The 24,024-nt window shown below is 35.7% G+C and overlaps 3 protein-coding genes across 3 annotated transcripts; 1 reads left to right on the plus strand and 2 right to left on the minus strand.

The window, feature by feature from the left end:
* Nucleotides 1-935: 935 nt before the first annotated feature.
* LOC140786760 (ras-related protein Rab7) lies at nt 936-3,965 on the minus strand. Its single transcript, XM_073135396.1, has 7 exons — nt 3,643-3,965; nt 3,518-3,544; nt 3,304-3,403; nt 2,072-2,218; nt 1,905-1,985; nt 1,637-1,782; nt 936-1,232 (listed from the first exon to the last, which is right to left on the minus strand). Exons 1-7 carry the CDS (start codon nt 3,693-3,695, stop codon nt 1,163-1,165), a joined length of 624 nt encoding a protein of 207 aa, XP_072991497.1. The 5' UTR covers nt 3,696-3,965; the 3' UTR covers nt 936-1,162.
* A 1,773-nt stretch (nt 3,966-5,738) lies between these two features.
* Nucleotides 5,739-10,947, minus strand: LOC140786768 (uncharacterized). Its single transcript, XM_073135407.1, has 5 exons — nt 10,663-10,947; nt 7,307-7,559; nt 6,997-7,196; nt 6,712-6,899; nt 5,739-6,302 (listed from the first exon to the last, which is right to left on the minus strand). The coding sequence occupies exons 1-5, from the start codon at nt 10,755-10,757 to the stop codon at nt 6,016-6,018; spliced, it is 1,023 nt and encodes a 340-aa protein (XP_072991508.1). The 5' UTR covers nt 10,758-10,947; the 3' UTR covers nt 5,739-6,015.
* A 7,236-nt stretch (nt 10,948-18,183) lies between these two features.
* On the plus strand, nt 18,184-23,668 carry LOC140785252 (serine/threonine-protein phosphatase PP1-like). The gene is made up of 4 exons (XM_073133056.1): nt 18,184-18,673; nt 21,600-22,159; nt 22,500-22,712; nt 23,390-23,668. The coding sequence occupies exons 1-4, from the start codon at nt 18,496-18,498 to the stop codon at nt 23,402-23,404; spliced, it is 966 nt and encodes a 321-aa protein (XP_072989157.1). The 5' UTR covers nt 18,184-18,495; the 3' UTR covers nt 23,405-23,668.
* The last annotated feature ends 356 nt before the right edge of the window (nt 23,669-24,024 follow it).

Here is a 24,024-nt window from a genome sequence, read left to right on the forward strand (position 1 = left end):
GGATGAGTTTTCACACCTTTCAGTTTCACACGTAATGGAGAATAGGAACTGAATCGATATTTTATTAAAACCTCCCTCGGGGATCATAACCCAATAAGCTTTATCGTCACCAGCCTATTAATTGTGACATAGGCTTCTACACATTTAGAACCATATCAATTTAATTATATTTTTAAAGCCCAAAATAAATTTAAACTTATAGATCACTTAAGTGAGCTTAACATAAATGACAGACCCATATACATTTTATTAAACATATGAGCACACTAATCAAATTATTAACAACAGACTTTTTGTTAGTAATTCATTTTTTTGTTGATTCTTATGGATTACGCGCTAATAATACAGTCTATGTCACCTAGCATGGGAGGCCCAAAAATTAACCATCGGGGCGTCGAACATTGATGGATAATTATTTACAATAATTCACAAAACATCTTAAAAAATATATAATATCTAGAGTAGTCCTATTTTTCAGGCACCTTATGATCTGATGTTATCTCAGCATCTAAAAGGTGGAGAGAGGTAGAAACTGTTAATTCCAGGAAAACTACCAAGTAAGTGATGCGTTCAACCTCATTCTTGCTCCTCTTCTGATGCTCGTCTTCCATCTTATATTTTCTTTTGTTCACACAGGTTTGAAAGTGCATCTACTAGAATGCTTGCATGTTAAACTGAAAATAAAACCTCAGCAAAGAACAAGAAGCAGTTCCTCCCAACTATTTGTGATTGGTTACATGGATCCTTCTCCTGGTAGCCTTGATTAAGTTATGTGCAATCTCCAATGAACGTTCTTTTTTCAAGGATTTATCTCAATTTCTTGACAAAGATCTATGCAGATGTCGACCTACCTCAATCAACCCTCCTTTACCATGTTTGAGAACTACTTGGAGACATAACATTAAGACACCAGGATCTGAGCTCAACAAGCAAAGTTTTAACAAAACAAACAACTCAAAAGTTATATTCATATAGCACAAGAAGATAGAAAGCAATTCATATGAGTTACTCAAATTACAAGGAAACAAAGAGAGGGACAACAAAACAACTGGGACCTTTTAAACATGGTGTGCTGAATATTGAACAAGGAGTAATCTAGCCTCCAACTGAATAACTATGTCAAACAGAACAAATCTGAGAAGTACAGTGGGCTGATATCATACTAGCATTCACAACCTGATGACCGTTGCTGCCGTCCACCACCAGCCACATCAATGGTGTCTGGAAGATATCTGACATAAGTAAATCAAACCATCAGTCTTAAGTTATCCACAGTTAAAAGGTTAGTTGAAAAATATGGTCCCTCTCAACAGTGTTCCGGGAATTATATCTGTGTCAACTTGCACGATACTACTAACCCTTATCTTTAAGAAGCCACTTAGCTGGTTCAAAAAGTACTTATAGAACTGAAAGGATACGTCTCTTTGATGTGTCCACACTTTATTGTAGAGGTAGTGATATTGACAGAGCAAAAAACACTATTGACAGATCACTTCTCCAACACAAAAAGTGAAAAGGTGTGGAGTTGGAAAGTGGGTTGTGAAAATCAATTCCCTTGACAAGGATATTCTAAAGAATAAAAAAACAAATTTAATTAACAAAAAATGACTTTTTTGGCAACTAGAGAGGCACTCACATCTCTTCCTCTGGTTCGTTCTTCAAAGCATTCTTAGCTATGCACTCGAAAGCAGCTTCAACATTGAATCCTTCTTTAGCAGATGTCTCGAAGTAGGGAATGTTCCCCTTAGATGCACACCATGCCCTAGCTTTCTTCTCAGAAACCTGAAAACCCATGAAAGAAGGCCAAATCAATATTCATAAAGATAACAAGAATAAAATGATTATCCAAAGTAATTTCCAACAGTTTAGCTATGATGAATGTAATATCGCAGCAAAGTTCTCACCACTCGGCTATTACCACCATCAACATCTATTTTGTTTCCCAACACTACAAAGGGGAAATTCTCAGGGTCGGATGGGCTAGCCTGAAATTAGACAATGCAAGCAAGTGTTCAATCAGCATGTTCTCATTAAATTTATTTGAGAATGATGTCCTTGGAAGGTTAGTCACCTGTAGCAGAAATTCCTCACGCCAATTATTTAGGTTATCAAATGACTTCATTACATTAACATCATACACAAGGACACAACAATCAGCTCCACGATAGAATGCAACACCAAGACTCTGAAATCTTTCCTGCCCTGCTGTATCCCAGATCTGGATTCCACGAAAGCGCACAGACAATGAGCCTAAATCAAGGAGGTTATCCAGACATTTAAGCATAATTGAACAAGAAGAAGAAACTTCAAGGAGAAATAGGGGATAAGGAGACGAGGATTTAAAATTTGTCCAAATATCCAGTATGGACAGGTTCTAGGATAGCAATTACACTTCATGCCTTTAAAGCACATTGAACAATACAACGGTGTAAATAAGCACAATGAAAGGCAGTAGAAAAGCAAGCAAGAACCTAATTATTATCACAAGCTTCCTTAGTGCCTCATTCAAATGGTCTAGAAAAGGAAGATGTGATGGAGTTGCCTGGAGGTCCTCAATGTATAGTCTAGCTTAGTAGCTTTACCATGATCTGCATCTATTACACAGCTGCTACAACATGAATGTGCTATGGTGGGATGATTCCAATCAATATTTTTTTCCTGTTCACTTAAATTTCCAAATTTAAAAATTTCATCACGGGGTAGATCCTCTTTCTTGTCAATAGTAACACCTATATGTCCTAGGATACATACTTCTGTTCATCCGAAGTAAAAGTAAATCCACATGACACTGAAGAACAATAACACAACCTTTTATAAAGTCTCACAGATAGAAACAAAACTCACTCTAACTGATATTGACCAAGTCTGTAAACACTGATAAATCCAATACTTGTAAGGGAAAAAGGAAAATCTTGTGTCTTTGTTGTTATTTTCCAAACTTTCTAGAGCTGCAAACACTACAAAAAAATGGAGACCTTTCCAAAGGGGGTGCAAACATAGATCAACATTCCAGTAAACAAAAAGTTCAAAATAAATTAAGAAAAATTACAATCTTCCATTTCAATTTCTATGAATGCATGGCCTCCAAAATGACAGTAAGAGTAAGTGAATAACAATCCTAGATGCCTCAACAATTCCAAACTTCATGCTGAACAAATCAATACAAAACAAACATGTCCATGATCCAACTCCTTACTTCTTCCACAACATCTTAAAGTATTGCTACCTAGTCAAAAACCAAACATGCAGAAATGCTTCTACAATTCTATAATCAACTTTTCAATACCCACAAATCAAACTCACTTGCAAAGTGAACAGCCTGTCCTCAAACTGGATTTCTTTTGTCAAAAAATCAGCTCCAATCGTTGCCTTGTACTGATTACTAAACCTCTTGTTCACATACCTAAACTCATCAAGCAAACAACACCAAGTCACACACGATAAACACTATAAATCTCAATTATTTCTAAAAAAAACCAAAAGGAATTTTAAAAGGTTTCCAAGGATTCGAAGATACTGGTTCATCAGAGACGTCTTCCCAACCCTGGAAAAAAGAGGAGAAAGGAAACGGGAGTTAGACATATAAGAAAAGAGGTAATGGGATCGAGATCGAGATCGAGCTGAAGCCGAATTGGGATTCACCCGCTGTCTCCGAGGATGATGACTTTGAGGAGCATCCGACGCCGGGAAGCCATGGATTCGAAGCCGTAGATTGATCGAAGCAAGGGATGAATCGATTGGGATCCCTCGAGCAACGCAGTCGTTGGTGTTGTTGGCGTTCTTCTGGGACTCCGACAGCGAGATCGAGTCCTAGAATAATCCCCAAATCGACCTGGATGGCTGGCTGGATCAAGGGAGATATTCCTTATTATTGGTTTGTTTTTAAGACTTGTATTCTTTAAAAAAATATTTTAAATACTACAGCAATGATGAATAAGAATATGAAATAGTTTACTAGGATCAACAAAAAATGACGTTAATTACTATTTAAAAAGTGGTTCTCTAAAAATTTCTCATTTAGCTTATTTTTTGTTTTTAAATTTACAAACTTTAGATTTTTTTTTTAAATTACTAAAGAGCCTGAAAGTCAAAAATGAGTTGAACATATGGCTAACACTCTTTTGATACAAAGACACTTACGTCTTACTAAGTTTTTAGCCAACACACATAGCTATCAAATTTAAGCTCTAAGTTATTATATCGTCGAGTCATTGTTTCTAGCTGCTATGTCGTCGAGCTGTTCTTCTAAGCTAATACATAGCTGAGTCATTAAACTGAGCCGAATCAAACTGTCAAGCTAAGCCATGAACATCTAAACTATTTACCCGTAACAAATTGCCTAGAGGTGGACTTGCCCTCCTGACTTCCTAAAATTATAAATTTTGGAAACTACTATCAAAACTAAAGCGGATGAATTTCATGCAACACTAAGAACACTCTTTGAACATTTTTTTTTTTAATAAAAATATTGAAAGCTCCTTTAATTTACTTCCACCTTTCATCTACTATGCCTAACACTCCTTTTTTTTGTTATTATTATTATCATTAGCTACTACAAAATAATATGTATTTTGTTCACAAATTGGGAACTAATATATCAAATATTAAGACTGACATCCCGAGTATCCATAGACAAAATTCCTAGTAAAACAAAAGGATGACGACTTCGTATATAAAAAAAGAGTCAAAAAGTCTTACCTTTGGGATAAACTTCTTCTGCATAGAAAGAGAACCCTGAACAAAAATAAAAGGAGAGGAGATCATCTTCCTCACTAGATAGAGCGGGAACGTGAAGGTTTTAGAAGTAGATAAAAATTCTAGCAGAGTTGGTGATTCAGAGAGACTGGTGTTTGCGTAAAAGAAATTTGGAGGTGTACATCAAACTATCAAAGCTCATTCCCTCCTTCCTCATGGGCAATATTTTGAACAGCGTCCACAAAATCATCTTGAGTCGATTGAATCCTTCCTTGATTGATGAGTGTCTCTTCTTCCTCTCAACCCTCTAAAATCATCAAATATCTCATATTCACAACAAATCCGTGAATTGGGTAGAACACCACTCGTTCTTTGGGTTACAGATGTACTAGAGATGGAGCCCATCTGGTTCCCAAGAGAGTCGAGCTTCTTCTCAAATTTATGATATCTTAGGAGAGTCGTCTACCTTCGGATGCTGGTTTGTGCACACACTGTAGGTAAGCATGTATGTTCAATTGTTTGCCCATGCTGGAGGGTATGTCTACATAAATCTTTTAGTCCTCTTTCTTTTCTTTTTGTGTTATATTAAAATTGATCTTATATAATTATGCTTGGGTTGTTGTCATTTGATACATTAGATGTTACCATACTAAGTTCCTCTCTTTTAAAAGGGCTTCAAATGCATGATGTGAGAAGAAATGTGTGAATCAACTTATACAATTTCGTTTTTTAGAGAGAAGCAAGAGTTTAATAATTTAAACTCAAGAAACTTTTATACAACATAAGCTCTTAAGCTCTTTTAACCAAAGGAACACTATCATATTGACAATCAGCATATACAATCACACTACTCTTTATTGGTTGAAGAGAAAACTGCTTTAGGAGGAAAAAAAAACCTGCTTGAGAAATATATCTTGCACTTTTCCAGCCTTGCAAGTGTTACTACTGATGGCCATCCAATTTTATCCTATTTGATAGCACATGCTTCCTTTTTCCATAATCCAATTTTGCTCTGTCGTACTAGAATTTTAAGTCAGAAGATCTATGAAACTCCATCTCATTAGTTCATGCAAAGATACAACAATGGGTCTATGGTTTTCGGCTAGCAAAGTAGCACTATTCTCAAATATAAAATTCACAAGAGATGAAAAGGGATGACAATTTTCATCTCAAAATGTTGAGAAACAGAAACAAATGATAAAAAATAGGCTAACTTGGACGATTTTGTTAGTATGATAGATGACTGACTATACTCCCTCGACAAGAAATGGGAAGTTGATATCTGGAGTTTCTCGTCCATGATCTTCACCAATGCTAACATTACTTGACCTTCTTAAGAAGAGTTGAGGTACGGAATTCAGCATCATCCCTGATGAAGCTCCAGAAGAGAAAGGTGAGCGGAATCGTGCTCGCATGCCACAATGCATGGGCATCAACATATCCTTTGTATGGAGGGAAGTCATATATCTCAAGAAGCATCGCAAGAGCTCCTCCAAATACTACAGTCCAAAGCTTGAATCGTGAAGGGTGATGAGTAATACCGGCCCAGATTGCCCATGTAAGAAGTTGAACTACACCCATCAGCACGCAAACTTTCATGTTCCAACCTGATGGACAATCTCACAAAATTAAACAGATGGAGTATTTGCACCTAAATAACTTGACTGTGGAAGGATAACACCTGAATTTTTGCATTATTTGGGAACCGAACTACAGAAATTTCTCCATATAAGTAAAACAAGTATGAAGATCAGGTTAAGTAAGAGAAAAAAAGTATATAAGCTTCTCTGGAAATGTAATAAAGGTACAGTTTGGTATACTATGTTCACCTGGAAGCTGTACATACAGCTCACGAATTAAAGAACAAAATATATAAGCATTATTTAAAGAATGAATCTAGCAATTTAAACGGATGTAGAAATGCTACCAGTTGTGGGCAGATTATATATCATTGCATCAGCAAATTTAGATAGGTAAAACATGGCAATTCCCAAAGATAAGGAGGAGAAAGCGCACCATAGTCGAGTTCATAGAAGTTGAGATATAAAATGTGTGTCGTAACAAAGGCTAAAAGTGGGGCTGCAAACATGACCCTTGAAGCTTCAGTTTTCACATTAAATGTTCTCAGTAATGACAGGATTAAGGAATATCCAAGTAAAGCTACAGCTGACGAATAATCCAATTTTTCAGTCAGGTCAAAATCCCTGTGAAATTAAACAATGGTCATCATCACCAGAGTGGGGAAAACCTTACATTTTCACAAGTAGATATAATCAGCTGGAAGGGGAGTTGAAGACTTACCTAGTATGGAATATAGAACTCCAAAACCAAGCATTCATGGATAAGACCCCATATATATGCCACAAGCCAGTGTACTCATAGTATGTCCCCTTACTCTGAGGCCTAAGAGGCAATTTGTAATTCACTAACAAGAAGAAAGATAGCCACCCAGTGAAATGCATTATTAGATTGAGTGCAGAAAGGGCAGCAGAAAGAGGCTCCTGGTTGAAGCAGCATGACCATGAGAACAAAACCTTACCAATGAGAACTTGCTCTAGAATCAAATACGTGTAACTAATACAAGATACTACCAGCAAACAAAATGATAAACCTGGAAGACAAAGGCACGTTTGAAGGGCCATTTCCCATGATATTTAATAGGACTGAGGCCAAGTAATTGGTGTTCCTTTTCTCTTTGCATCATGCAATGGTAACGGCAGTCACTTCTGCAGTTTAATTGCTTCCACTGCAAGTAAAGTGGCTCTTGCATATACCAGAAACCATTGACAGAGGTGTCATTGTCACAGTGCTGGATGGAGGTCTCCCCAGTAACCCCTGTCTGCTCGCATTCCTCAACACAAGTTCTGGCAGGATATAAAAAATTCTTGAGAGTCTAATTTTGTAAGCCAGCACAGGCAAAATCAGGTTTTCAGTACATCCTGAAGATCCCACTTTAATAATAAACAGAAAAAAGAAAATCTTGAGAGCACAGTACCGTTACAAATTCAAGCATGCTCGTCAAATCCCAAAGAAAGAAGAATTTGAACAATATAACCTACTCGAACATATATTCTTCTGCACATAACTGATTGTGCATACAGAAATTGATCTTTCAATGAACTAAATGGAGAATCTTGGCACGAAAGATCTAGTGTGATAGCTGATTTGATGGATAGAGTTGAGAATGAAGAGCTCTTATGAGCAATAGCTTTTCCAATCAGATGTTTCACATTTATAAAAGCTTTGAATCATCTGACCCAAAAGTTCCATGCTCAATAAAGGTCTCTTATCTTATTTTGGTGAGACTATGCTTATCATGCTAAATGTAAGCAACACTTTAGATGGTCTTACATGAAGTCAACTTTTCATGCAGCAAGAACTCACATTAGGCTTTTTAGGGAAGGTATGCGTGCTTTTAGAAGTTTTACCAAGTATAACTCAAAGCCTGTATGAAATTTACTTGTGAGTAATTGAAAATAAAGGCATTGTATGCAGCAAATCAGTAAGCGGAGGACTCATATGTTAATAAAAGGAAGTGGGTTGAATGTTTGATTAGTAAGTGTAGGAGCCTATCTTTTCTTTTCTTTTCCTTTTCTATATTCTTTGTCTGACTACAAGTTCAAGATGCTTGATTAGAAGTGCCCTTTTACACTTCAAATATAAAACACCAATCTATTTTGTACCATAACTTGATAGTTTGGATTAAACATGGGTTGAGTTTATGATAATGCATCACATATGTAGGAAACAAAGCTTTCCTTAAATCCAGCCAGAAGCTGCAAACTCAGACTGAGGCTGCCATTATATATTGGACCAGGCTCCAAGCAATCATTTGCTTTTCAGCCAAAATCTTGGCCTGATCATGGCTAAGCTGAGGTGGCCTCAAGATTACAAGACTTTTAGGCACTGGATCTTACTAAGAAATATTTAAATATTTCAAGTCTTCTTTGCCTATAAAGGTTTTTTCTTCTATACTAAGAAATATTTAAAATATGACGATATATACGAGTAGAAAAGATAGGTATTAAAAACTTGGACATCAGTTTGGTTAGTGAGTTCCAAGAATTCTCCTTGTTTCTCCTTGTAAGGTTCTCACACTTTTTTTCAGCCTTTTATTTGTATTTGGCCAACAATTTTCGCCCTTATATTCTAGCATAATGTTAATAGAATTTGGCCAAATTTCTGTTATCAAACAAAAATTTACAAGGATGTTGACTTCCATACCTTCCTTTCTATTACACAACCTTCTCAAACTTCAAGATCCTCCTTATGGTGGTAATTGAAGAACATTTAAACAAGAAATTGGAGTTGGGAAGGGAATATGTCGACCTTCTTAGGGACATTTTGGAACCTAGAATATATCTAAGAAGTAAAAGATGTATTATCCTAGGCTCCTAACATTTAGATACTATGGTAATAATATGAAAATATCCTAAATTCCTAATGTCATTACCTAACCCACTTCATCTTCAAAAGAACTAAAGAACAGCTATCTTCCAATGTTCTAAGGCTATAATAATTTCCTATAGACAATATACCTGTATGAGTTTTTGGTAACCTGATGAAAGACTAGAGCATGCAGCCAATCCTTATATCAAAGTACTCCCTTTATGTTAGTATTAACGATTTGTTATAAATGGTTAGCATTATTGATGAATATGTCAGAGATGTGTTTATTTACACACGGATTATAGATATATTAATATATACATATATATATAGAAGACCAGGAAGTGCAACTAGGATGCAGAATAATGGTAGATTAAAGGTAATTTGGCAATTACCAAATAATTTACCAAAGTTTCCAAGTTGGTAGAAAATGTTATATGAAGTTTCTTAGTTATCAAAATAGAATCGCATATTAACAGGACAAGGAAGATATTGACCTTCAACCAAAAGAGAAAAATGTTTTGAGAACATTAGATACTGATCACAGTACAATGGGAGAAGAGCGTTTCAGAGATGTTTTATAGAATAACAGTACATTGAAGGCATATTTTGTGCAAGGTTTTCAAAGAGAAGCAGCAATAGCTGGGTAGGCAAAAAAAGTTTAGTGCTTAGGTACTGATCGGTAATCTAGGGGAATCAAAAAGGAAGAAATATTATTTGAACTAAGAGTTTAAAAGGAGTACATAGCCCAAAAATGAAGAATTACATCTCAACTAAAAACATTGTTAATAATCTCGAATTCATCAATATAGGAACATCTACACTAAATATGAAGTTTAAGAACATCCAACATTGGACTACATAGAATAAAATGTTAAGGCAAATGCACAGGCGAGGCCTAGGCATCCTAGCTTAGTTCCATTGATTCCAGGTGCTTATGCGACCAAGAAGGTTGCTCCTTTAAATGACAATCTTGTAACATTCAGAAGAGACGGAGACCTAACATTTAGTTACTCTATATATCAAGAAAGAAATGGTTACAATAAGGGACAAAATATTGATAATTGCGAATAATAACATCTACTGTATCTTCTGTAATCAGAAATATGCAGACAGCAACAATCAGAAAAGCCACTGGACCAACCAAGGGCACCTTCTCTCAGTTACTCACTTTAGAAATGCAGAATTAGAGCAGAAAGCATGTTCAACCAGTTAAAATTCCACTTTTCTCCAAAGCTTACGGAATTGAAAATTTCCATCCACGGATTATTTTTGGAGTATTCTAATTGACTCATCTCATTTACCATACTATCCCTAAATCTGTACGTCCATATAGCTAACCATCTTGTCAGCTCATCAAATCAATGTCTTACGCCTTTAGTGTTAATTTTAATTGCTTTAGGAAGATCAGAAACAACCTAAACAGCATATAGAATGAATCAAACTCATATATGGATCATAGAGACTTTCCCTCTCTTGTACTTTTTCTTCCTTAGCGTTCAACTATATCATGGTTCGGAAGATCCTATCTTTAGGGGTTTGGAAGAGATTTCACACGGATCGGGAAAAGAAGAGTACCTATACAGCGGATTGGCGTCGCCAGGGCTTGCATCGAGGGCTTGGAAGAGGCATCCGAAAGCCACGACGAGAGCGATCCAGGAAAATCCTTGCATCTCAGCTCACGAGGAAGAAATCCTAGGAGACGGAGACGATATATCCAGAGCCAGATCAAACGATCGAGGAGAAACCTCTTCCACGGCTCTCGATCCACTTCCTTTGTACCGAGACCATCGGATCTGCGAAACGAGTTATAAAATTGTAAGCGAGAGCAGTCGACTGGAGTAGGGTCAACAATGTTGAATTATCGTTACAAAGTCATAATAATAGGGTTTTATTGTCACTGAAAACTTTCAAAATATTATAATTGTCATTGCATTCTTTAGATTATTATAATTTTTAAATTTATTTTTTGATTCTTTCATAATTGTCGTTGCCATTAACTTTTTAGTATAATCCTAACTGATTATTATTAAAATTAATAAACACATAAAAATGGCAAAATTACAGTATCTTTTTTCTAAGCTTACAGTGTAAAAATATTTATATAAGATAGAGATATGAATAAGGAAGGAGAGATAGCTTGAAGGGCTTGACCAACTATAGGAGTAAAATATTAATCGACTATAGTAGAGTTGGTAGGTACTTTCCCGTGACCAAGGGGGTTATGGGTTTAACTGTAACTCCAAATAATATTGTAGAGAAATTATCTAGGGTTTGGTGGGTTGGCTCGATTCGGTTGATGGCTCAACAATGCGGTTAACTTGAAGGAATAGCTCGTTAACACAATGGCTTGGAGTAGGTCTCGACGACGTTTAGTTCGGAGCAATTGTTCAGCAACGCACATGACTTGAAGCCTAGACTAGGCAGCTAAAAGCTCGGTAGGTCCTAAGTGTCTTTGTATCTAGCCTTCAGGCTCGTGGACGATAAAAAAAACTATAAGAGTAAAGTATGTAGTTATAATATTTTTCCCTTTAGCCGGAGGAAAAGAAGATAATTTTAATTAATAAAAAGTATTTGTATATTCAACTGGTCGTTATTTTTAGCTAGAGAAAGGAGATTTTTTTTTAATATTATTAGAATACCAGCGTGTCTAATTAGGTGCAAGATACATTTTGTGCATCTAATAAATAATTTATACAACTCTATCTCTTCTTTTCATCTAGCTGTTTGAAAAGAGAATAGTAAAAAAGGGCGAAATTATATTAACTCTTTGTGATTTAGGCATAGATTTACTTCACACACGCTGTAGTTTTATTTATGCCACTTTATTTTCTTATTGTATAGACAAAAGTGTATCTATTACTTTTCTAACATATTTGACTAAACCACATAACGAATTTAAATATATTCATTGGTTACAGAAATTATAGAGGATTGGATAAAATTTTTCAATGCATATAAAATAATATCGATCGAATTTTAGATGATAAAGATGTAACAATCTAGCCCTAAAAAAATTAAAAATTAAATCTATTTGGGCATAACGCGACCGGCTACATTGTGGTCGACCTCATGCCCAAGCTAAGCCCAACGGGTGAGAAACTCTCTCTCTCTCTCTCTCTCAAACTCTTTTTCTCTCTCTTCCCTTGTGCTGCCGCCGGCTTGCTGCCACCAAGGTGGGCCTCTCTCTCTCTCTCTCTCGGGTTCGTCGAAACTGAACCGCTGACGAGAGGCCGACCGCTGACTGGCCAACAGTGGCCAAGCCCCCTCCCCACCAGCTCGGTCCCCTCCTCTCTTTCTTCTCTTCTTCTTCTTCTTCTTCTTCTTCTTCCTTAGCTTCTTCTCCTTCTTCTCATTCTCTTTCTACAACAATGCTAAGCTCGGCCCAACACCGGTGGCAATGTAATTTTTAAAAAAAATTTAATTTATGTTATTTAGGTATTTCTTTCTTAATTAGTGCAAATAGATTATTTAGATATTAATTATTTTAATAGTGATATATATTCTTCAATATGATTATTATTAATTATAATTAGTATAGTTAATGATTCATTAGGTTATAAACTATTACATGTAGGTAATACTTATATTTATTTATTTATATTTCTATTAGATTAATAGATAGTTTGGTAAATTATAATTATTAGATTTATGTACTAATATTCATAATATATACAATTTAAGTAATTTTAACAATTTATTATATACTATTGTATGTAGAATAAGATACTAGTCTTATTATTTATTTATTTATTTTGTATAACTAAGTAAAGACCATATAGTTTCTGATTAGTCAAGATAGAGTAAAAATTATAAAATTTATTATAAAATAGATCTTGTATGTACTTATATCTTATTTATAATTATTTAGTTTTTATTTTATAATTATATATTTAGAATATTTTATATAAAATAGATCTAGTTATGTAATCAAAAATAAAAGAAATGATTCTAAACCTAATAAACCTTTATATTTTACTTGAACTATTTCTAATTGGATGAACGACTATCTTAATGCTACTTAAATATTTTCAGACCCCGAACCCTTTATTTGAGATCCCGTGGACCTTGCTAGCGACTAGTTGACACTCGGTTGACAGATGGGAGGGATACGTGTCTTCTAATCGGAAGTGAGTAGTCTTATCCCCTATATACCTTTCTCAAATTACGATATATTATATAATTATGTATATGCATGTTTTGGCCTCCAGTATGATTATATGATCTTATCTAGAGATAATTTCAGTTGAGCATATTTTATCATTCATGTGAGTAGACTAATCTTGGATATGAGTGTGTTGATGATGTATAGAGATGACTATACTATTATGACTTTATGTCGAGGTGATCTGTAGCATGAGTATGCATGTGATAGACTAGCATGAGTATGCATGTGATGCATGTACCATTGGGGATTTCATCGCATCATATATTTTGTAACACCCACAACCCTAAATACGTGCATGGCACGAGCCCACATGGCATGTGTGTGGCACCTAACTATTTATTTAAATACTAACAATCAAATAAACATGTATAAACATCATAATTTATCCACGATATCTAAATTAAGAAAAACACAAGTCTAACTGCCAACAGTACACGGATAATCCTACTTGGGCCCCACACAGGCCACAACACATCATTAAGAGTTTTTCACCATAACATATACACAATGGTGGTACATACATAATTATACAAGTATAAAATCACATGCTAAAATATAAGTTAAGGATAAAGACACACTTTGGAGGATGTTCACTAATACATTAAATAAGATAACACATCTAACGCATAACACTAACCACACACTACTCTTCACCTCCTGACAAGATCTCTAAGGAAATATCCTGCTCCACTCGTTCACCTAAGTTTTTAGAAATGAGAAACAAGAAGAGTCATGAGCTAAAGGCTCAGTGAATAGACCTTACCCCGAATCAGTGAAACCAAACCAAGAGTAAATCATGTACTTGATAATATGAATCAGAAAGAGCATCATGTTATGAATGAGAGTATGAATGTAACCTCAATAATATATAATTGAAATGTAGATAACATGTCATAACTGATAAAAGCATATAATCCTCGACAATGAGTAAACAAATCTCCATGTTATGCTATCATCATAATTGTCTCTCAAATATGACACCTGATGCATGTCGACCATGATAATGCTATGATATCAAATATAACTATATATGATGTATATTGACCACTTGATAATCAGGCAATCAGATAATAATGAAATTATATGCATTTCTCAACATTTCAGTCATCAATGTCATCTCTATATGTCATCATCATACTAGACCACTGTGCACAGTCAACACCCGGTACCCGGTCTCAACATCATGCCCGAAGGCTCTGAGCATACTCTGCTATCCGCAAGGAGTATCTCAAACATAACTATACCCCGCCATCCGCTAAGGGTATCAACATCCATATGCCCTAGCGAACGGCATGTGTCCGAATGTCTGCTGCGCATACAGACTAACGACCTCGGACGTAAGGCCAACAAGATCGCGACTATGTCGAGCGATCAATCATCCACCAAGCGCGTCCTAACCCTCGCGCCCACTCGGGTATCCTCACGCTTTCTATCAACTATCCTATCAATCACATTTAATGCTTTACTTCTAAATAACATATCATATGCATATCCGGTACGATAACAAGTCAATGTATAACAGGAATTTAGGTGGAACAGGAATCAAGAGAAAAATAATGCAATATAGTCTCCGATCATGTTGTCAACACATGCATACTCATGCCAATCTATTATATGCATACTCATGCTACAAATCAACTGGACAAAATATTATAACAGTATAATCATCTCTCATCATCTCTATATATCACCAATGTGCTCATATCCCAGATCAACCTAATCAGATGCATGATAAAATATGCTCGACTGTAATCATCAATAGATAAAGTCATATACTCATACTAGAGGCCAAAACATGCATGTACATAATATATAATATAACATAATTTGAGAAATGCGTCTAGGGGATAAGACAACTCACCATCACTACAAATACCAAACAACCACTCGCTCACGTTGCTACGGCAACGATCAAGCCTCGATAGCTAGGTCCCCAGGGTCTTGAACAGGGGGGTCGGGATCTGAAATTATTTATAACAAATAATATCAGTCTTTTTATTCATTAAAATTAACCTGGCAGAAAGATAGTTTCTTGTTGTAATTATGTACTCTTTATTTATATATTTGTTTTGTTATTCATTAACCATAATTATATTATTTAATAGTATATTTAAAAATATAATTTATCTGTCTATTATTATTCTTGATAATTAAGAAAATAAAAATTAAATTACTGCAAATAATTACGTATGAATATACGTGCATAACCCTAATAATTACTATTACCTACTTAGGATTAAAATAGTAATTTATATTGTAGGCATTTTGTTAAACATGATATAATTAGAATTATATACTAACTATGATATAATTATATTTAATTTGTATAAATTAAATATATTAAATTAACTAAACTAAATGAATAATTAATAACATAATCAAATATATATATATAACAATGTATAGTGCTGGGCTCAGCCCAGCACTATGCATAGTAGGGCGTTGGGTCGAGCCCAACGCCAAACATTGTAAGGGCACTGGGCCGAGCCCAGCGTTACTTGCAGGGTGCAATTAGATGAGAGAAGGGAAGAAGGAGGAGGAGGAGAGGAAGAAGAAAGAGAAGAAGAAGAAGAAGAAGAAGAAGAAAGAAGAAGGAAGAAGAGGGTTGGGTCATGGGGGAGGGGTGCGGCCGCTGGTGGCCACTCAGTGGCCGGCCTCTCGCCGATGGCTCAAACCTCCAGCGGCCCCGAGAGGAAGCCGACAAAGAGAGAGAGAGAGAGAGAGAGAGAGAGAGAGAGAGAGAGAGAGAGAGAGAGAGAGAGAGAGAGAGAGAAAGGAAGGAAAGGGAGAGAGGCGGTGGGGAGGGAGGCTCGACCAGGTTGGCCAGGCCAGCGCTTGGGGCGCGTGGCGCCCATCCTAGCTGCCACTGCATGGCACGAGCTATCGTGCAATGCAGTGTAGGAAATTTTTTTTTTGGTTGTTACATATTTCTTTTGACTTATTTTCTACCTAAAATCCTAATATGCATGACTTATTATAGTATTGGATAAAATGTATATGATCTATCATTTAGAAGATACGCATGAAATCTGATGAACATGATAATTTATAGAAAACGTAAGGATACTCGAGTGGGCACGAGGGTGAGGACGCACTTGGTGGATGATTGATCGCTCGACATAGTTGCAATCTTGTGGTCTTACGTCTAAGATCGTTAGTTTGTGTGCGTAGCAGACATTCAGACACATGCTGTTCGCTAGAGCATATGTGGCGAGTTATCCTTACGTGTTTCTATCAGCTCGAAGGGTGCCCGGTCTAGATGGATGTTGATACCCTTAGCGGATAAAAGAGTATGATTATAATTGAGATACTCTTTATGAATAACAGAGTATGCTCTGAGCCTTCGAAAATTATATTGAGACCGGGTATCGGATATTAACTATGCATAGTGGTTTAGTATGATGATGACATACAAAGATAACATTGATGATTGAGATGTTGAGAAATACATATGAGTTAATTATCATCTGATATACTTGATTATCGAGTAGTCAATATATATCATATGTGGTTGTATTTGATATCATAGTATAATCATGGTTGACATGCATTATGTGTCATATTTGAGAGAAAGTAATGGCTATAGTATGACATGGAGATTATTTATCTATTGTCGAGAATTATATACTTCAATTAGTTATGACATGATATCTATATTTTATTTATATATTATTGAGGTACAATCATATACTCAATCATGATATGATGCTACTATGTGATTTATACTATTCAGTACATAATTTGCTCTCTATTTGACATCACTAATTCGGGATAATGTCTATTCACTAAAACTTTTGCTCACGACTCTCTTTATTTCTCTTCTAATATTTTTATATATGTAGTATGTGATAGCGACTTGAGATATCCTGAGAAGATATTTTAGAAAGATGAGATGAGCTATAGGTGTGAGATGCTATATATAATACTTTGTATAGAAATTGAGTTATATCATTGTTTGTTATATTTGTATATTATTGTATCAGATGATGATTTGTATAATACATGTCAGATTATAGCGTATTCATGTATTAGTTGTATCTTGATGGTTTGTCGTGGCCTGTGTGGGCACTGTTAGATTATGTAGTGATCTAGTGTATATTATTGTGGACTTGGATATTCATATATTAACAAGTTTATTTGGTTAATAGTATGATTTAGTAATGGATTATGTGAGCATGAGTATGTTAGAAGATTTTATTTGATGATGTCATGATTATATGAGCACAGAAGTATATCTGTATGTGACGGGCTCCATTCGACCTGTCGCGTGCGCTACACGTGCCGTGTTGGCGAGTGGGCGTGCACGTGCCTGTGCAAGGCGGGAGCATTACAAAAGATATACTAATATATTTAATAAACATATATTATTGACATATGTTTGTCATCTTAAAACTCGAAAAATATTATTTTATATGCACTAGAATACTTATCAAATTCTCTGCAACTTTGTCTCTAATAATATTTTCAATTCGACTTGTGATTTGTTCAAATATAATAAAAATAATAATTTTAATTTGAATAATTGTAAGTGGGTAAAAAATGACACAAATAAAATTATAGGAGAGTAAACGTAAATTTAGCCCGACCACGAGGGGTTAAATATAATTTTTCATAAAAAACTATCATAGTGTTAGAACAAGAAGTAAATATTATTTTTCACTTTATATTTAACTGTGAGAAATTGGGTAAAAAAAAAAGTATACACTTTCTAAAAAAAATTTAATTTTAATTTTTAGATTAAAAAAATAAATTGAGAAAGTGACTTCCTTACCTATCAAAAATAAATTCACTTTCTCTTTTTAATTTTCTTTCTTTTTTTTTAAAAAAAAACTCTTATTCGAATAGAGGTTTCATGAGACCGCTGCTCCTAGGGCTGTTGTTATCTCAATACGACTACTCTTTATAAACCCTAATTTTTCCTTTTTTATTCTCTTTCCCTTTTGACGGAGGCGGGAAGTGACGCGCAAAGTGACTTCCCCCTCTCATATCTTCTTCTCCTCTTGACTTACCCGTCTTCTCCTCTTGACTTACCCGTCTTCTCCTCAGTAAATTACTTCTTCCACGAGAAAAAGGAGCCACTTTCCTTATTTTCCAATACCGGAAGTAGAGAGTGAAATGTGTGGAAATATCAAAGTGCTTTCTTTTCTTCTTTCTTTCTGAGGAGAGGAACAGTTAGGGTTACGGTTTTCTAGGCCTTTCAAGAGGAGGAGGGGGAGGGGGAGGGGGAGGGGAAGGGGACGGCGATGGATCAAAGAGTGTTGGATGAGATCATCCGGCGGCTGCACGACGCGAGGAATGGGAGGACGACGAAGCAAGTACAGCTGGCGGACGCGGAGATCCGACAACTGTGCCTAGCGTCGAAGGAGATATTTCTCAACCAGCCAAATCTATTGGAGCTCGAGGCTCCCATCAAGATCTGCGGTGAAATCATTGTTTTTTCAATTTTTGTGCGGTTTAGTTTTGGTTACTTACTGCAATGAATTTAATTTGGTTGAGGAATTTAAGGTTAGGAAATTGTATTCCAAAATGGACTGGCTTAATTTTTTAGGGAAAGATATATGCGGAATTAAAACTTGGATATTGATAGCTCAATGCAAAAGGGAGCATTTAGACGACCTTGTAATATCTGAAACCAAGTTCTTATCAGTGCATCATTGAAGTCTGTCTGTTCAGACTTTTATTTTTTCCATTTTAGTATTGTTGTTAGTTGAGAAAGATTTTATTGTGGTACACCTAGCTTTTCTTTTTGGGTGTTACAATCTTTGTATTGTACTTTTTATCTATTTACTATTGTGTCATAACTAATTATAGGAAGATTTACTTTTATATCTGAAATAAGGATATTCCATTAGTAATTTACTTGTGTGGCTTGGCGGTACATTTGTCATTTCAAAAGAAAGGTTGATTTCAGTCATATATTTCTATGGGAAGGTCATGAGGTAGTCAATTATGTTAGATTCCTGAATGTTTCACATATTCCTGAACAGACAGCTACATCAATATCTGACTCTTTAAAAATTTAATATTCTTATTCATGGTAGTGATTCTTACAAAAGCTTTAACAAAATTAATTCAAGAAAGGGATCGAGCTCCATAAATTGTATGTAAACAGATTGAAATCTTTGGCGTAGTCGCCATAGTGAGGTCCTATAAGATCAGAACATTTAAGATAATGAGGTCTTACAATTCTTAAACTTAAGAGTAAAAAGCCATTAAAGCCTTGTGTCATAGCCCAAATATTTGCCAAATGAGTCTGTAAGAACTTTTTTAAACACTTTGTAGGAGAAAAGGACCAGGGAAGAAGAAATGGGAGCAAAAAGAGCAACAATTTTAATGTAGAATAGATTAAATAATGGAGTTAGCCGATGTGTTTTAGCTGAATATCCTCATACATGTGCTTGCCTGCAGACTAAAGTACATTACTGACACAACACTTTTTGTATGGTTTTAAGCATAGGATTAAGTTGAGCTTAAACACACTAAACAATAACAATTAGGTACAATATCTAATCTAGAATATTCGGCTGATGATAAGAGGACAAAAATCATAGCTTAGAATTCTTCTTATTTAATTACTTGTTGTCTTTGACTGTTTTCCTGGTTTGGAATGTTCTAGGTTATGTTACTTGGATGCTTTACATTAGCCTTTTGTCTGTTTAGCATAGTAAAATGTGAAACTGACAAAGGGACATCTTTAATAGCTCAAAAAGTGATAGTTGTAACAGTCAGATAAAAAATGTGAGACTTAACTCTTGGCATCTTGTATCTAAGATGAAAAAGAAATCACTAATAGGATTATAGGAAGGAGTGTTAATTGAAGATCTAACAATTACAATGTGTTGGTAATTATCATGGGCTTCTTTTAGTAGTATTTTGGTACTTTTAGAAAGTCTTGCACAAGCATTAAGTATTAATTAAGGTTCATAATTTCGGCCAATCTCGATTTAATGCGGTCCCAATCGAGGATCAGTTAGATCTCAGCTGAAATTGGGCGAAATTGAGCGTGGATCGGTGGGATCGGCTGGAATCAATCGATCCAACTTGTTGGGTTAATGGTTTGGATTGGTTTATGTAGACTTGATTTGACCTGATCCAACTGAGGACCGATATCTCTTCTTTCTCCTACCTTTTCCCTCTCTCTCTCTTCCACTTGTGTTTCCCACGATAGTAATCAATATATCCGGTGACATCCGGAGATTGTCTCCAATGGTTTTTGCAACCTTTAGCGACTCCAGTGAGTTTGTTTCTCCCTTTTTAAATGAATTTTTAGCCTTCTCTCTCTCATCGGCAACCTCTTTTCCCTCTCTCTCCTCTCTCAGATGACCACCCCTTTTATAGTGATCTCTCTCTTGTTCTCTCCCTTTGTCTCTCTATCCTCCTCTCAGTATCTCTATTCTCCTCTACTGCAGCAATCCTACAACTGCTGCAACAACATAGAGAGAGAGAAGGGAGACTAGAGAGAAGGACAGAGAGAGTTTGCAATAAGAGAAGAGGAAGGGAGAGAGTGAAAGAGGGGAGGAGATGGTGAGAGAGGAGAGACTAGAGAGAGTGCTGACATACTTGAGGGAGGGGGAGTAGAGAGGGAGAATAAACTAGAGAGTTGCAAAACTCTAGAAAAGCAGGGAAATTATTTTCTTTTTTTTAGTTTTCACTCTTTTTTTGGAGCATGATGAAAATACCATTGAATTCACATAGGGTAATTTTATATTATCTATTTTCTATTATTTTAAAAAAATTTAGGAATTTTCTTACATCTTATAATATTTTTTAGAATCCTATGTAATTAAAAATTAGTCGATATTGAAGTGGCTGATACGCACGGGCTATATGGGCATACTGCTAATCATTATCATTTTTCTAGGCAACTGATCCCAGTCTTGATTTTCAAGACTCTGGTATTAACATTAATGTATTCTCATTTAGGTAAAAAGAGCATGTCTGATCACCTGTGGGTCCTATTTTCATGCTATGCATATGCAGAATGGTCTTTTTAACAGTTTGTTACTCTCTTGCACGCACCCTAATAATTGCCCCCTTTTTATTGATGTGGATTTGTTATGATGCACGATCAATAAAGGGGGAGACTTGTTTTGTTGATTCTATACGGCTGCTTTACCTATTAGTAATTTTGGCAATGAAATATAAGTGGCATATAACAACACCTGGAGCCATAGTATCATCTTCGATGAAATTGTGTCTGTCTGACTTTTCACATCGACAAATTTTAATAGTATTTACTGGTTTACTTATGCCCAAAGCACAAAAGTTCTTTTGTTAATATATATTGTGCACGTGATGCTAAGTGATCTGGACCATATAGAGCATTTGACCTTTCCTTTACTGGCAGGAGATATCCATGGCCAATACTCAGATCTTCTTCGATTATTTGAATATGGTGGTTTACCACCAAAAGCTAATTACTTGTTCCTTGGGGACTATGTTGATCGTGGTAAGCAAAGCATAGAAACAATATGCCTTCTCCTTGCCTATAAGATAAAGTACCCAGAGAACTTCTTTCTTCTAAGGGGAAACCATGAATGTGCTTCCATCAACCGAATCTATGGGTTTTATGATGAGTGCAAGAGGAGGTTTAATGTCCGCCTGTGGAAGGTTTTCACTGATTGTTTTAACTGCCTTCCGGTGGCTGCACTTATTGATGAGAAGATCCTTTGCATGCATGGAGGTTTATCTCCATATTTGAATGACTTGAATCAGATCCGGTATATTGCTCGTCCCGTGGATGTTCCAGACCAAGGTCTCCTGTGTGATCTGCTATGGTCAGATCCTGACAAAGATATTGAGGGATGGGGAGAGAATGACAGAGGTGTTTCTTATACCTTTGGACCTGACAAAGTTTCTGAGTTCCTCCAGAAGCATGATATAGATCTAATCTGCCGAGCCCACCAGGTAGTGGCTGCTTAATTAAAGCATCATAATTCTTGGTTGAAAGTACTATACAAAGTTGCAAGCTTTAATTTTAAAGTCCCGAGTATGATATGGATTGAATCCATTCAGATAGAATCACCTACTTTTTTTGGAGTCTTAGTAACTGAACAGGCTAAGCTACTAGATGAATTTTGTGCTATCTATAGTAAACAAATTGACTATTTCTTCTGACTCTACTCTAATTTTATTAGTTCTCTGGAGGCAATGGATTATTTGGAGTTCTTACTGATCACCTTTTCCCCTAGTAAACCATTATCTTTCTTCCTTTTAGTGCATTCCATTGAATAATTTTCTTGCACAGGTTGTGGAAGATGGCTATGAATTTTTCTCCAAGCGTCAACTTGTGACTGTATTTTCTGCCCCTAACTATTGTGGCGAGTTCGACAATGCTGGTGCTATGATGAGCGTGGATGATTCCCTAACATGTTCATTTCAGATTCTTAAACCATCTGATAAGAAGGGGAAGATGGGATTTGGGAACAATTTGTTGAAACCAGGAACACCTCCTAGAAAGGTAATAATCTAGCAAATCACCTGATGTAAGATCTTGTTTTGCAGACTATCCATTTATTATTTAATTGTTAAATCACTGTGTTCATGCTGCTTCATTCGTTAGAACTTGTCACAGTGTTTAGTTTGTAATTATGGAGCTTTCATTAAAAGCATTTTAGTGCTTTTACTCCATGACATAGAATTGGCCTATGTGGCCACGTCTGACACTGTATAAACTGCCCTTCATGGTTCTTGTATATGGCCCTGTTATGAGGACCACATTAATATGTAACCATATATGCATGCATATGATTCCTGCATATACTGTTAAAAAACATCATTTGCACAGCATGCGCATCAATGTGCATATAATATCTATTTATAAGTTGTATTGTTGATTGTTATGCTCCTTTGCTAAGATTTTTGGTGTTTATTATTTGTAGTTATCAACTTATAATATTTGTTGGAAATAGTTGTTTGTTTATTTAAGTAATCATATGATGACAAAATACAATAGAAAACTTGGTATGATGGAAAGTTTTATCCCTTCCATCCAAGAGGTGATGGGCTTAAGTTATAGTAGAAGCTTAATAGCTTTATGCAATAATAAGGGTAAGTTTTGCCCCTCTCAAAATTTTCCTTCATCTATCTGATTATTATCGATCTTGCTGATGTTCGGTGATCTTTTGATTTCATCAGGGCGGGAAAGGTTAAGATAAAGTCAGGCACGCGCTCTTTTCCCAGGATCTCGCCCTTGGGAGAATTTCTAGTGAGCAGCTTTAAGCCTTTAACCTCATCCAATCTGTAGCTCCCCATTGTGGGTTCAAGATAAGCGACATATGTTTCTTTATTGCCTGACTATCTGTAAACAAAAGCATAAATGTGTAAAGCTTATTGTGGAAGGTGATCTTGTTCGCCAGATTGTGATTATCGTGTAACAGAAATTTTAGCGAGACAGCTTTCATCCGTCAGGTAAAATTTACTACTGATACTTATTCCTTTGGCCAAGTACAAATAAAGGGGGTAGCTGTGGATAAAATAGAACCACCTTTTGGTCGGAGCTATTTACTCCATAATAGGTACATTAGATATATTAACAGAAGTAATTTGGGATAAAGTTAATCCTTTCCAAATGGAGCCTAAGATGCAATTCAAGTTCCTATAGCAATCTTGAGAGGTGCATTTGTTCTTACATAATGCATGACATGGTTTATAAATAGGGGAAATTGAATTGCTTGGGTAGAGCTGTGCATTAGAAAGAGAACGTAATTGATCAGTGAATTAACTTTTCAGCTGTTCCTTGAGCACTTGAATGTAATAATTTGAGAAATTTA

The sequence above is a fragment of the Typha latifolia genome, chromosome 1 (assembly GCF_019914945.1).
Source record: "Typha latifolia isolate L0001 chromosome 1, TyphaL0001v2, whole genome shotgun sequence".
NCBI lineage: Eukaryota > Viridiplantae > Streptophyta > Magnoliopsida > Poales > Typhaceae > Typha > Typha latifolia.